This window comes from Engystomops pustulosus, chromosome 3 (assembly GCF_040894005.1).
Source record: "Engystomops pustulosus chromosome 3, aEngPut4.maternal, whole genome shotgun sequence".
In the NCBI taxonomy this organism is placed as follows: domain Eukaryota; kingdom Metazoa; phylum Chordata; class Amphibia; order Anura; family Leptodactylidae; genus Engystomops; species Engystomops pustulosus.
This window is the reverse complement of record NC_092413.1, coordinates 76,400,292-76,413,941: the sequence shown is the minus strand read 5'-3', so window position 1 is coordinate 76,413,941 and position 13,650 is coordinate 76,400,292. Positions and strand designations below refer to the sequence as shown.

The following is a 13,650-nucleotide window of genomic DNA, read 5'->3' as shown; positions in this document are numbered from 1 at the left end:
TTGTGCCACTCTGTGGCCTTTCAGGTTGCTGCCACCACCACACTGTCATTGTGCAACTCTGTGGCCTCCTGCTGCTGCTGCCGCCACCTCCACGCTCTGTCATTGTGCTACTCTGCGGCCTACCATGTTTCCACCACCTACTAAATATCCAATTTACTGTTCATCTCTGTTTTGGATCCACTCCTGTTTGTTTTTATCAATACTGATGATGGATTATTGACCGATAGAAAGCGGATACTAATGGATGAAATGTAGGGCAAAATGATCAGTGACATCAATGCAGAATTATCTCAAAAAGCAAAAAAGAATTGCACCAAAAATAGACCAACATGCAAAAAATAGAAAATGGAAATATCTCACAACATAAATCAATATTTTATCATTCATGTACAAAGACAGACACAAACAGAACACACATTTAAAAAACATTTAAAAGAAAATTTTACAAGAAAATTCATATGTGGTGGCCCTGGTCAATGCAGAATTACTGCCAGCACCCCCTGCACTCTTTTGGGGGGGTTTCTACATGTACAGGCAGTCCCCGGGTTACATACAAGAAAGGGTCTGTAGGTTTGTTCTTAAGTTGAATTTGTATGTAAGTCGGAACTGTATATTTTATCATTGTAATCCCAGCCAGAACTTTTTTGGTCTCTGTGACAATTGGATTTAAAAAATGTTGGGTTGTCATAAGAATCAGGATTAACACTAAAGCTTCATTACAGACACCTGTGATAACTGTAACAGATGTTTATTGTAGCCTAGGACTAAAATACAATAAATTACCAATATCCAGAGGTCCGTTTGTAACTAGGGGTCGTATGTAAGTCGAGTGTTCTTAAGTAGGGGACCACCTGTATCCGCGTTTAATAGAACAGGTTCTGTCATAATCTATGGAATCATCTGTTGTCAGTGTTAAATGAGTGCACTGTTTGATGTTATAGTGGGATTTTGGCCCTCAGCTCGGTACTTTCGAGCTGGCACAGACATTACCTTGTCAGGCTGCGTTCCCGCTTCACTTATTTGGTGAAGTTGGCCTCTGTAAGTGCACATGGAATTGAAGAGTGAAGCGATTCTAAGAGTGGCGGCTGTCATGTGCGTGTCATACTAAAACACAGCATTGTTTAAAGGCTAAACCACGCTCGCTATGCATATTTAAGCATGGCACAACGTTCTACAACACCCTACAGGCTCTCTGCAGCCAGGAAATAAAATTTTTTTAATGATTCAGGTCGAACCGAATTTCAACAAATTTGCCCATCTCTAATTGCCGTACTTGGAAGAAGCAGGGCAAAAATGTTCCTTCTGAATGTGTCCATTTTAGGGCTAAATGAGAATAATCTTATTCAACAATTAAAATTTTAAAATTTCCAATCCATTTTTGTTTGCTTCCAGAGAAATAATTAAAGGGTTAACAGACTGATGCTGATTTGAATAGTTTGAGATGTTAGATTTGTAAAATGGTGTTACTTGTGGGGGTTTATAGTACATAAACCTTTGTAGGGCACTTCCAAACTGAATTGGTCATCAAAAATTTAGAATTTTTCAAATCTCTTGAAAATCTGAGAAGTTACTACTAAAACTTGAAACCTTTTCACATCCGTAAAAAAAAGGAAACATAAAACAAATTATGGAAATAAAAAGAAGACTAATGGTAAAAAAAAATTGTGGTAACCGAGTAACAAAAGTAAAAGTAAATGATAATACTAACTACATAAACTACAATGGGGCTCATTTTCGCGCTGCTCACTTTTGTCAGACTGTTCTCCTTTTTGAGGGATTATACAGCTTGCACAAGTATTTAACAAGTGTCTGTGCTTGGATTTTGGCGCACGCAATCCTTTTTTGGTGCAGCTGCGCTGTCTTCCATGCGACGCAGTTTAGAGGGCGTGCTGTCGGACAATCCTACTGATTCAGACTGAGCATGGGATTCAGTCTGTGTCGCAAACCCAAGCACTTACATGCACCACTTAAAAGATGGTGAACAGGTGCACGATTTTAGTGAATCGGTGAACTCCATCGGCTGGGTATGTAAATGTGCCCCAATGTCTCACGAGAAAACAATCTGAAAATCACAGGGATATGTGATAGGGAAGTGTTGAAAGGTTATTACCACTGGAAGTGGCACTGGCCAAATTTTTTTTTTAAAAGTACTGAGCTTTAACATACAAACAGGCTATGTCTTTAAGGAGTTAATGATTAAAAGGCTATGGTAGAATGGGGATTGGTGCAGTAAGGCCCCTTTCACACTTGCGTTTTACACCCTGGGTCGGGCCAATCTCTGCTTCCTCATGTCTCCTCATTGGCGTCCTCATGGATAAACTTTGATAAACTTTGAAACTAAAGTAAGCAGCTCCTAGTGCTTGATCAAACGCCGTAGTGTTAGAGTGATAGCGTTACCGGAAACCTCCGGTAACTCTATCAAACACTGCGGTGGAGTACAATGTAATTGTCAGACAGCTCGCAAAGAACAGATTGATCAGCTGTTATAGCAAAAACTCCTGCCCCTGATGAAAAGTCACCTTTTTCGGCCAGATTCTCGTTTTTCACTTTACGGGTTCACTGTGCAGGTCCAATTATGTTTCATATTTATTGTACGGATTGTTACAGATGCAGCATTACCAAATATGAGGGTTGTTTTTGTGTTTTTTATACTTTATTAGGGATTGTGGGGAAGCGCTCTTGCAGTTTCTTGGTATTATTGCATGCAGCAGGGACACAAGCAGATTATAGTCCAAATCAAGTGTTTTATTTACGCACCTAAGCCAAAGAACATAAATTTAGCCTTATCTTAGGCATAAAAAAACACAATGTACTCATCTGAGTACTGTCTAATACAATAAACAAATCAATGTCTATACGTGCATCTGGCTGCCAGGCATCCACCCATGGCCATTAGGATATGGAGGCACTCAGTTACCTTTGCTATGTAACACATTCAGCATTCAGCTCCCCCAGGTGGTGCCTCACCTACTGATTCTGACCTGAAGTATATATCAGGCTTTAACAAGTTCTGTCACCTACAAAAACCCAGGACCGAAGCCCGCATGCAGTAGGTGTCCCAATACAAGCCTGGCATGGGTGCCATAGGCGGCACTCCAAGCTCTTTCTGTGGGCACCCGGGCCATTGCCCCAGCACATCAGACTGAACTCAATGAATCTTCCTGCAGTTCCAATCAACTTAAAAGATGCTGCTATCAGAGATATTTTGATACTTGCTTAGTTTCTAGGAACTGTAGGAAGAGGGAGAATGAGTAGACAGGGACAGATTACCTTTGGAGGACCTTCTGCTGCCCCACGATTCTCTGTGTACAGAGGGACACAGGAAAGAAGTGACAATGATGCATATTTTACATCTTTCTACTGTGTTGCTGTCCTCAGGAGGCCAATATAATTGAAAGTCGTTGAACAGGGAGCAATAAGTTACTGCTTTAATTTTTGGTTGACACCTTGCGATAAATAAGGGGGGTTTTGGTTTGTTTTGGGCACTCGGCCGCTAAAAGGTTCGCCATCTGTCATGCTGTAGGCCAGTGGTCTATAGCAGGTGGTGTGTGCAAGAAAAGTGGAGGGAGAGGCTGATGACCGCGCCGTCCAAGAGGTTAACACCCACGATCAGAGATACCTACCATTTTGAGTGTAATAGAAGCTGACACCCGAAGCTTCTGTGACTTGCTCTACTTGTGAGCTGGTGCCAGAAGTAAGTCACCGCCGTCCATGCAACTGCATGTCACATCCGTGCCCTTCCCTGAGGTGCGGTGTCCCCCCGGCCCATAGTCACCTCTCCATGCTCCTGGCTCTGCTCCGGTCTCGTCGAGGCCGCGCTCCTGCTGCCTGACTAGGCCACCCACATCCCTGGTCACTAGGGTGCGCGCGCTGGCTCTTTAAGGTTGGAGCTCTTAATCCGGCACCTCCCTTCACTCCCCACCGGATCTTCTCCTAGCCGTTCCTGAGGAAGAGCAAGCCATCCTGCATTCCTATGCTTCTTATGTGTCTCCAGCGTTCTTATGGGCTCCGAGTGTCTCCTGTGTCTCCAGCGTTCCCATACGTTCCTGGTGTTCCTGTCGCAGCGTTACCAGTGTGCCTCCGTGTTCCTGTCTCCAGCGTTACCAGTGTTCCTCCATGTTCTTGTGTCTCCAGCGTCACCTGTGTTCCTCTGTTTCTCCTGTGTACCAGCGTTCCTACGCCCCTGCCAGCTCCATGTCCCTGCTGAGAGGTTCCTTCCAGCGTTGTACCCCTGCTATCATTCCGGGCACAGACTGTCTCCTGCATCCCACCTTGGAATGTTTCCTGAATCCCACCTAGACTGCCACCGCTGGACTAGTCGCACCTGCGGAACAACATGGTGGCACCCATCCTGCTTTGCGGCGGGCTCTGGCGAAGACCAGGTGCCACTTAGACTCCGATCCCAGGTTGCGGCTAGTATCAACTCCCGTGGTGGTCCAGAGGGTCAACAAAAAGGGGTAAAATCTGTTATAATTTATGTGCATTATACACATAAAACATGTTCCTTTCCTATCTTGGAACAATGGGAAATTCATTTTACCTCCATTATAATGTCCATGTATTTCTTCATTCCTTTTGTCCTTATGTTTCACTGTTTTCTATTTTATAAACTAATTTATTTAAAATATTTTTATTGCAGGACAAACGTTATTGGAAAAACTCTTTAGTCAGCAAAATAATGCAGCCGTGGATCCTGAAAAACTCTGCTCTGAAATAGTGTCTATGAGCCTGCTACTTCCTTTTAGTGATTGCTTTCGGGAGCAGTGTTCCAAAAGCACAGATCAGATTCCATCCAACATTCATGTAAGTAATAAAACTTAGTAGTAATTTAAAACTGCATGGAGGTCATATGAAGAAAAAAAGGACAAATTTATATTATGTGGCGACTTCAACCTAGTGCCTGATACAACGGTTGATACCCCAGCCACTCCAAAAACCTGCTCCCAAACTTGGCAGAAAATTTTATTTAAACACTGATTATTTGACTAATGGAGAATTTTAAATGGTACAGAAAGAGATAACTCCTATCACTGTATAGTACACAACACTTGAATGAATTGACTTGATATTAGTAGACAGGAAACTACTTCCACAATTAAAGAAAGCTGACATAGGCCTAATAAAATGGTCCGATCACACCCCAACACCTATCCATACTGAATAAACCTACAATCATACCCCTAACTAGAAACAGAGATCCTAAATAAAAATTATCCTTACCAACAATGCTTAGAATGCCTTAACCCCTTAAGGCCAGTTTGCATGTTAAGGCTCGGCCATTTTTTTCCAATCTGACCAGTGTCGTAATAACTTTTTAGCACTTTAACTTATCTTGTTTTCTCATGACACATTGTAGTTTCTATTAGTAGTATAATTTTGTTGATTGGTTGGATTTTTGGGGGGTAAAAATTCAACATTTTAGGTAATTTCAAATGTTTTATTTTCTAACAAAAAGTCACAAATTTTATCATAGAAAACTTCTTCTTTTTATTTCCATATTTTTTTTTACGTTTGCTTATTTTTTCGAATTTTAGAAGGTTTATAGTTTTAGTAGAAGGTTCTCAAATTGTGTGCACCACTACATCCTCCTCATACGGCGTGCACTACTACATCCTCCTCATACGGCGTGCACTACTCCTACTATCACAACGCACTTATAAGTGCGGGAGGGGGAAAGGGAAAAAGGACAATGGGGGTATAAAGCAAGGAAAAATAAACAGTGCTGGGAATAACGAAAGGAAAAACGGATGAGGGGGGGGTGTGTAATAAATATTGTGCAACAGTGACTTCACCAACAAATAAAGAATGGTGGCGTTGGAGAGCGGGGGTATCTTTCCTGACTTACATATGTCATGACATTATCTGTCATGACATGCTCAGTCATGACACGATCTGTCATAACGTAGACAGTTTGTTTTAGCCTGCGGAGCGCAAAAGCGTTAAGGCTGCTGTCACACAGTGCGTTCTTGGACCATTTCTAAACGGTCAGTTTCAGTGATCGGCATCGCAGGACCAATCCTGGATATTTGCTGTCATTTGCCTTAGTACCGCTTCAGGTGTCCCCACCTCCGACCACCCTCTTGCTTCCTTCAGAGTCACACAGATCAATCCTCTGGCAAGGAAATTGTCAAATAACTCATCCAGCAGAAGGTAAAATGTCAAGTTTTTTGAGACTGGTTACCACAGGGGCCAGCGCCATCTAGCCACCACAACCCACGATCTAGATTATCCCATTTGGCAGCTGTGCGAGAGGCAGTCATGCTGTGAGTCCTTAAGCATGAATCTCATGGCATCAGCATTGACGGAGTAGCAGTATATGAGACATGTGCTACATTCTATTCCTTTGGTGTAATAATTAATATAATAATTCCCTTTTTTATATAGCGCTCACAGATTACGCAGCACTACATAGAGCTTTCCAAATCAGTCCCTGTCCCCATGGGGCTCACGATCTAATCAACCTACCAGTATGTTTTTGTAGTGCTGTACCACATAAATTTACTAAAACCTTGGAAGGTCGGCAAATTTTTCAGCAGTAGTCTTTCCATGTGAAGTTACTGCATAAGGTCTATGCAGCAGAGGCAAACTCTCGTGTTAACATCATACCAGTGGTTCGTATATCTAAATCCCTGTCCAAGGCTCAGACACAAGAAACAACAGAGTATATCTTGGGAAACGCTGATGTGTTCTCAGAGTTGCCAGGTCATACCTCTTTGATAAAACATGACATTGTCACTGAGCTACAGGTACAAGTTCATCTAAAGCCATACAGGGTACCTGAAGATGGAGGACAGACCATTTCTGAAGAGGTCAAAAAGATGTTGGCCCTTGGGGTTATTGAGGAATCAAACAGTGTGTGATCAAGCCCCATTGCCTGATTCCAAAACCTAAAAACTAAATGAGGTATCAAAGTTTGATGCATATCCAATACCATAGGTAGAAGAACTAGTTGAGATACTTGGGTACTGGGTACTGGCAGATGCCGCTCACTGACAGAGCAAAAGATAAAACTGCATTTGATACCCCAGACAGTCTCTTGGATTATATGTCTGTTTGCCTATTGGGTTACGATATTGGATACCCTTAGGACTGCAGGGTTTTTTATTTTAACAGCTAACCCTAAAACGTGTGCTTTGGTCTAGAGGAGGCATGTTATTTGGGCTATGTAATTGATAGCAGTGTGATAAAACTGTGAGTAGGTTTATTAGACTGTGAGACCCATTGGGGACAGGGACTGATTTGGCAAGCTCTGTGCAGCGCTGTGTGCACTATATAAATAATATTATATAGTGCACAATTATTAAAGTAAAGGTTATCCAAAACCGGCCCTGATGCTTAAACAAGAGATAGGTAAGAGCATTTCTTGGAATTCTGGGTTATTGTCACAGATTCATACCAAACTTTGCAAGTATTGTAACACTGTTGATGGACTTTACCAAGTCGGGTAAGTCGGTTATGGTCTAGTGGAACACAGAGGCTAAATGTGTGTTTCAAGAGTTAAAGGAAATCTACCACTCACAAAAAGTTAAAAAAAAAAAACTTTTTCATCCTGATCTCTAATCTTGACACGCTGGGATCACCTAGAAAAAAGACTTTTAAAAAGCAGGCATGCTACTTATCCATGCCCCCTGCTTTATGGGAGAGGGAGGCATTGATCATGCAAGGAGCGTGAATTTAAAGAGTAATTTAAAACTCTTTGCAATACGGCCGCAGAGGGGCTTATTCACAGCACTGGTGAATATATATAACATTCGGCCGCCGCATGGTAGAGAGCCAGCTGCGATTGCGCAATATATGCGTTGATGCAGGCTATTCTTACAGGTCCCTGTTGACGTGGAGGGCCTGTGTCGGCCTACCCCCTCATAAATATGGCCGACTGCCATGGGACAGGATACGAGGATCCGACCTCTTATTTGGTAAGAGGTCGGATTGATTAAAACTAACTTGCCAATTTTTTTTTTTTTAATTTCTAGAATAGGGATGGGGAGGATTATGGGGGACATATTTGGTTGGTGTCTTTTGGGGGGTTGACAGATCCTCTTTAAACCTCTTGCGTGACTTCACCTCCAGAGGGCTTGAATAATGCCTGCTTTTTATGAGTCTTTTTTTCTAGGTGATCCTGGTGTGTCAGGATTAGAGAAGGCAAGCGCTGGGATCAGGATGAAGAATACTTTTTGTGAGTGTTAGATTTCCTTTAAAATCTGCCCTTTGTAGTCAGCCAGTACTAACAACTTCTGACTTTAAAATGATGTTCATTGTGTAAACTGATGCCTCTGATGTGGGAGAAGAGCACCCTGTAACATATTTAAGCAGGAAGCTTGCACCTGCAGATAAAAATTATAGTATTGTTGAACATGAATGTTTGGCAATTAAGTGGGGTTTGGAATCCCTAAAGTATTACTTGTTGGACCGACACTTCAGATTGTCACGTGAAAAACAGTTCATCCAAGTAAAAGTGGAGTGATCCGTGACCAAACCATACCTACTGGGAAGTTGCTCTATATCTCAGGAAGAATGGGCCCGTTTTTCTCATTAGCCCATAAGGAACACACATGATCACCTCAGTCATATATGTGTCAGGCTTTCGGGGGTAGTGAACCCCTGGAACCACCGCGGGGAAATGACACAGGCCGACACCTGGGACCAGAATCTAAGTGGCACCCGGTCTTCACCAAAGCAAGTTGTCTTGCCGCAGCATGCTACCATTAGGTCGTTCCACAGGCGCGAAGTTTCCGCAGTGGCAGTCAAGGTCGAGGTACAGAATCAGCAGGCAATCTCATAGTCGTGGACAGGCAGGTGGTCAAGGCAGGCAGCAATGGATCAAAACACAAGCATGAGGCACAGGGAACAGCTTTCTGAGAGAGGAGCACCCGTGACAGTGAGAGCTGGAGGTGATGTTGAAATAGTTACTTCATTCCATACATTTTGAGGTTTCCCACTATTGAAGAGTTATTGGTTTAATATTTTCAGACTGTTATCAGAAATAACTGATCTCACAATAAACATATTTGCTGAAATGGTTTTAATATTAGAATCTTCCTCCATTCCAAGTAGAAATAGAATACTAATAGCCAAACTATTAGTAATCGCTAAATTACTCTTAGCCAGATAGTGGAAATCCCCTACTATACCATCAATTTTCCAACTTATTGCTGAGGTGAATTTAGTCTTTTCCTATGAAAAGACTACAACTTACTACTTTCTCAAAACACTAAATCCACAGGATGCATGGTAAATAAAGCTATTAAATTAACATAAGTAAATAATTCAGAACCACCCTTATTCCATGTTCTCTCCACACAACATTATACTTAGTTGCTAACATGCCTGATAAGATTACCCTTCTCTGTGGAATACTGTTACTGTTACATGCTTTCTTTATCTTATTATTCTTGTGATATTATATGAAAATGTTTAAGGACCAACTTTGTTGACCCTCTCAAATGTTTAACATGTTAACGCTTCATGATGTATATATGCGTTAAGAAAATATGAAGCCCTCTTTATATAGATATGGGGTTTGCTGCATATTTTATTCAACACCCACCGCTAACTGCTAGCAGCGATCGCTGGTGTTAATTTTTTGATTAACAACGTGGGTGCCGCCATCTCTGTTTTGATCGTCTCTGTCCTTGATGTCTCCTGGGAGCGACAATCTCTGACCATGGCAGCCTCAGGTCTTCATAAGGCCGAGGCTCTCGTTTCTGTAGTGGCACATTGTAATAGATTATGTAGAAAATCCACATATACTACCATACTGTAGTATGGCAGTATATGGTAGGATCAATCCGACAACCTAGGGACAAAGTACCAAATCTGAAAAAAAGTAAAGATAAATAAATAAAAATATATAAAACCTTAAAGTTCAACCCCCAGCCTCTTTTCCCTAGAGATGATATATAAATAAATAAGTTAAATTATAAACATGCTAGGTATCCCCGCTATCCAAAAGGTCCAGTCTATCAAATTAGTATAATGGTTATTCCCTTTGAACGGCAGTTAATCTAGCACAAAATGACACCTTACACAGCTTTTTTAAAATGTATTAATAGACAATATTAAATAAAGAAGTGTCTCTGGCGGGCACAGCCCCAACAATACCACCGACAGCCCAGCAAGTAGCTCGTCTTTCCAGGGGAAGAGGTGATCACGGCGGGACTACCCGGTGGTGCTCAGTCAAGTATAGGTAAGAAGATGTCCATACAAAATGTGCAGCAAAAGAAGACGGCACTCACCGATTCCAAGACGTGGAAAGTGTCCTTTATTGGTGGGGAGGCATGCAGGGGGGTACAGAGACAGACTGTATGTATTAATAGACAATAAAGCCTGTATAAATTTGGTTCCCCGTCAGCGTACTGAACCAAAGAATAAGGTAGAGGTGTTATTTGGAGGCTGTTATGTGAAGGCTGTAAAAACAGAGCCCAAAAAAATGTGCAAATGTGTTTTTTTACTGATTTTACCACATTTGGAATTTTTTTCCTAATACAAGGAACGGAATAATAAATACCATCATTAAGAAGTAAAATTTGTTATGCAGCAAATAAGCCCTCATACAGCTCTGTACGCAGAAAAAGGGAAAAAAAATTACAGATTTTCAAATTACAGATTTTGGGGAGCGAAAAATAAACAGAAATAGCTGCGTTATTAAGGGGCTAAACACTATCACAATTAACTTTTAATTACATTTGGTTACATTGTTATGCATTAAACACCTTTGAGTAGGTAATAATTATCTGTATCATTACTACTTGAATTATAATGCGTCATTCATTTAAAAAAATTCAATTAAAATAGTTTAAGAAAAAAATCTAAATTGCATTGTAGGCTGTTGTAACACTTTTTATACTACTTATGTGGACACAACCTTAACCCCTTAAGGACGCAGGGTTTTTCGGCTCATTTCTCGCTCTCCAACTTCAAAAATCCATAACTTTTTCATTTTTACGTGTACAGACCTGTGTGAGGGCTTATTTTGTGCGTAACAAATTTTACTTTCCCGTAATGTTATTTATTTAAACATGCCGTGTACTGCGAAGGTGAAAAAAAATTCCAAATGTGGAAAAATTGAAAAAAACCCGTCACGTTCTTGTGGGCTCAGTTTTTACGACTTTCACTTTTCGCTCCAAATAACATGCCTACTTTATTCTTTGGTTCGGTGCGATCGCAGTGATACCAAATTTATATAGGTTTTATTGTGTTTTAATACATTTTCAAAAATTAAACGAATGTGTACAAAAAAGAAAAAAAAATTTTTGCCATCTTCTGACGCTAATAATTTTTTCATACTTTGGCGCACGGAGATGTGTGAGGTGTCATTTTTTGCGAAATGAGGCGAAGTTTTCAATGCTACCATTTTGAGGTCTGTGCGACATTTTGATCATTTTTTATTTCATTTTTTATGTTATGTAAAAAGGTGTAAAAGTCGCATTTCGAACATTTGGGCGCCATTTCCCGCCTCGGAGGTCACCGCCGCCCGTAACCGTTTTTATATTTTGATAGATCTGGCATTTTGGGACGCGGCGATACCTAATATGTTTGTGATTTTTACTGTTTATTATGTTTTATATCCGTTCTAGGGAAAGGGAGGTGATTTGAATTTTTTATATTTTATTAATTTTTTTTTATTTTTTAAACTTTTTTTTTTCTTTTTTTTTCCCACTATTTTTTAGACTATCTAGGGTACATTAGATAGTCAGATACTCCTACTATATACTGCAATACTACAGTATTGCAATATATGGCATTTTTGCAGGTCATACATTACAATGAGCCACTGGCTCATTGTAACGAACCTGCATAAGCCATGTAGCCTCGTGTCAAAAGAAGACCCGAGGCTACCATGGTAACCGATCGCCGCCCCCCGATGACGTTCGGGGGCGCGGCGATCGTAATAAAGATGGTGGCGCCCGCGCGCCGCCGTCTTTTAAACGCCGCCGGCGACTTTGCCGGCGGCGTTGAGAGGGTTAATAGCTGCGATCGGTGCAAGCAAAATGCAAAAAACCCCACCTTTGTATGAAGAGGACTCAGCCCGTGAGCCCTCTTTATACATCCCTTATACCTCTGCGCCGTAGAGCTACGGCGCAGAGCGTTAAGGGGTTAATAGCAAAAATGTAGTTAGGAAAATAAATGCTCAAAAAAAATAATGTCATTCTCCATTGACAGCTCGGTGGGATGACTGCAATTAGGCTGCAGTTCCTTACACGTGACTAAGAAGCAGGCAGCAAAAAAAAACTTTTACAGTAAATTTGTTATTAAAGAATTTATACATATTATTGGAAATCTACCCAAAATGGATTATGGATAAACCAGGGGAACTTACTCATAGATCCAGGCACCTTGACTATGGTAATATTCCTATATTATTTAGCCCCTCCATGGTGTACATGCACAGGCTGTTAGAGTGAGCAAGCAGCACTTTCCCCTCTGACCTTAAACTTCCTGTTCTGCATTGAGATTACATCAGAAAAAAGGATGGGGGAGTGCCGAGAAGGTGTAAGGAGCAGGGTGAGACAGTGTAACAGCCTGTGAATCTGCAGCATGGAGGGGCTCTGGGCAACATCATAAAATAGTGCAGAAGAGTTAGCATTTCTCATTTGGAAAAGAAAGCATGTGAGGCCTTTGGACCAACCTTTTTCATCTTGACATTTGATCCTTTAATGGTTCCAGCAGAAAAGTGAAAACACAGTTGCTTTGTATGACAACACTTTTTAACAGCCTGTGAATCTGCAGCATGGAGGGGCAATCTATAGCTATTTAGCCCCAGTCAGCAAAATTTTAAACTTTGCTTTTAGAAGGAAGGACATTACTACAGTCACGTTGCCTGGATCTATGAGTAAATGTCCCTGGTTTATCCATTCTTGATTTAGATAGTGGATTTACTTTAAAGATGATCATTATCTATAGAAGACTCTAAAATAACATATGGGTGGGGGGGTTTAACAATATGTCTCAGGTTATGCCTGTCTCTAGCTGGAAAACACATGTCTATTGCTGCGCCATCACTGTGATGATGAATTCTGGTGCAATATAAGACATTTGGTTCCTACTCTAGTACTAATTTTAGTTGGTCTAAATTGTGCGCAAGAATTTTGGGTGGATGGGCGATTCCCTGCAAGGCAAGTCCCTTTCTTGTGAGGCTACGAATCTAGTTAAAACTTATAGGATGTTGAATGCTAATCATAAAATAGTAGAATAATAGAATTAGCATTTCTTAGTTGGAAAAGAAAACATGTGAAGCCTTTGGACCAACCTTTTTCAAGATGACAATGATCCTTTAGTTTGATGGTCTCCAACCAACGGGCCCCTGCACATGCCTGGGCCGTGGCCAAAATAACTTAAAATAAAAACTTTATACGCACCTCCGACGCTCATCTTCTCCCAGTGGCTCCAGGTTTTTGTTTGCCTCGCGGCTTCTCGGCAGATGGCCAGAGGCACTTCTATGTGTGATGCCAGTGCACACATACTATGATGCAGCTGATTACGTCACAGTGCCTCTGGCCATCTGTCATGAAGCCGTCTGGCGAAGAAGAACCTTAAGCCGTGGGGAGAAGAGACATTGCTATGAGGGTTGGGAAGGGGACATTACTATTGGGGGCTGTGCATTTTTGAGGGGGCCTTTATTGATGAGGGGAGGCTGCTGGACATTTCCCG

At 41.4% G+C, this 13,650-nt stretch overlaps 1 protein-coding gene across 1 annotated transcript in view; it reads left to right on the top strand.

Moving 5' to 3' along the window:
• Nucleotides 1–13,650, top strand: part of FMN2 (formin 2) — a 280,120-nt gene that overhangs the window by 30,816 nt on the left and 235,654 nt on the right. The window contains exon 2 of the mRNA XM_072141131.1: nt 4,640–4,803. Coding sequence (XP_071997232.1) covers nt 4,640–4,803 — 164 coding nt within the window. The remainder of the gene's footprint in view (nt 1–4,639; nt 4,804–13,650) is intronic.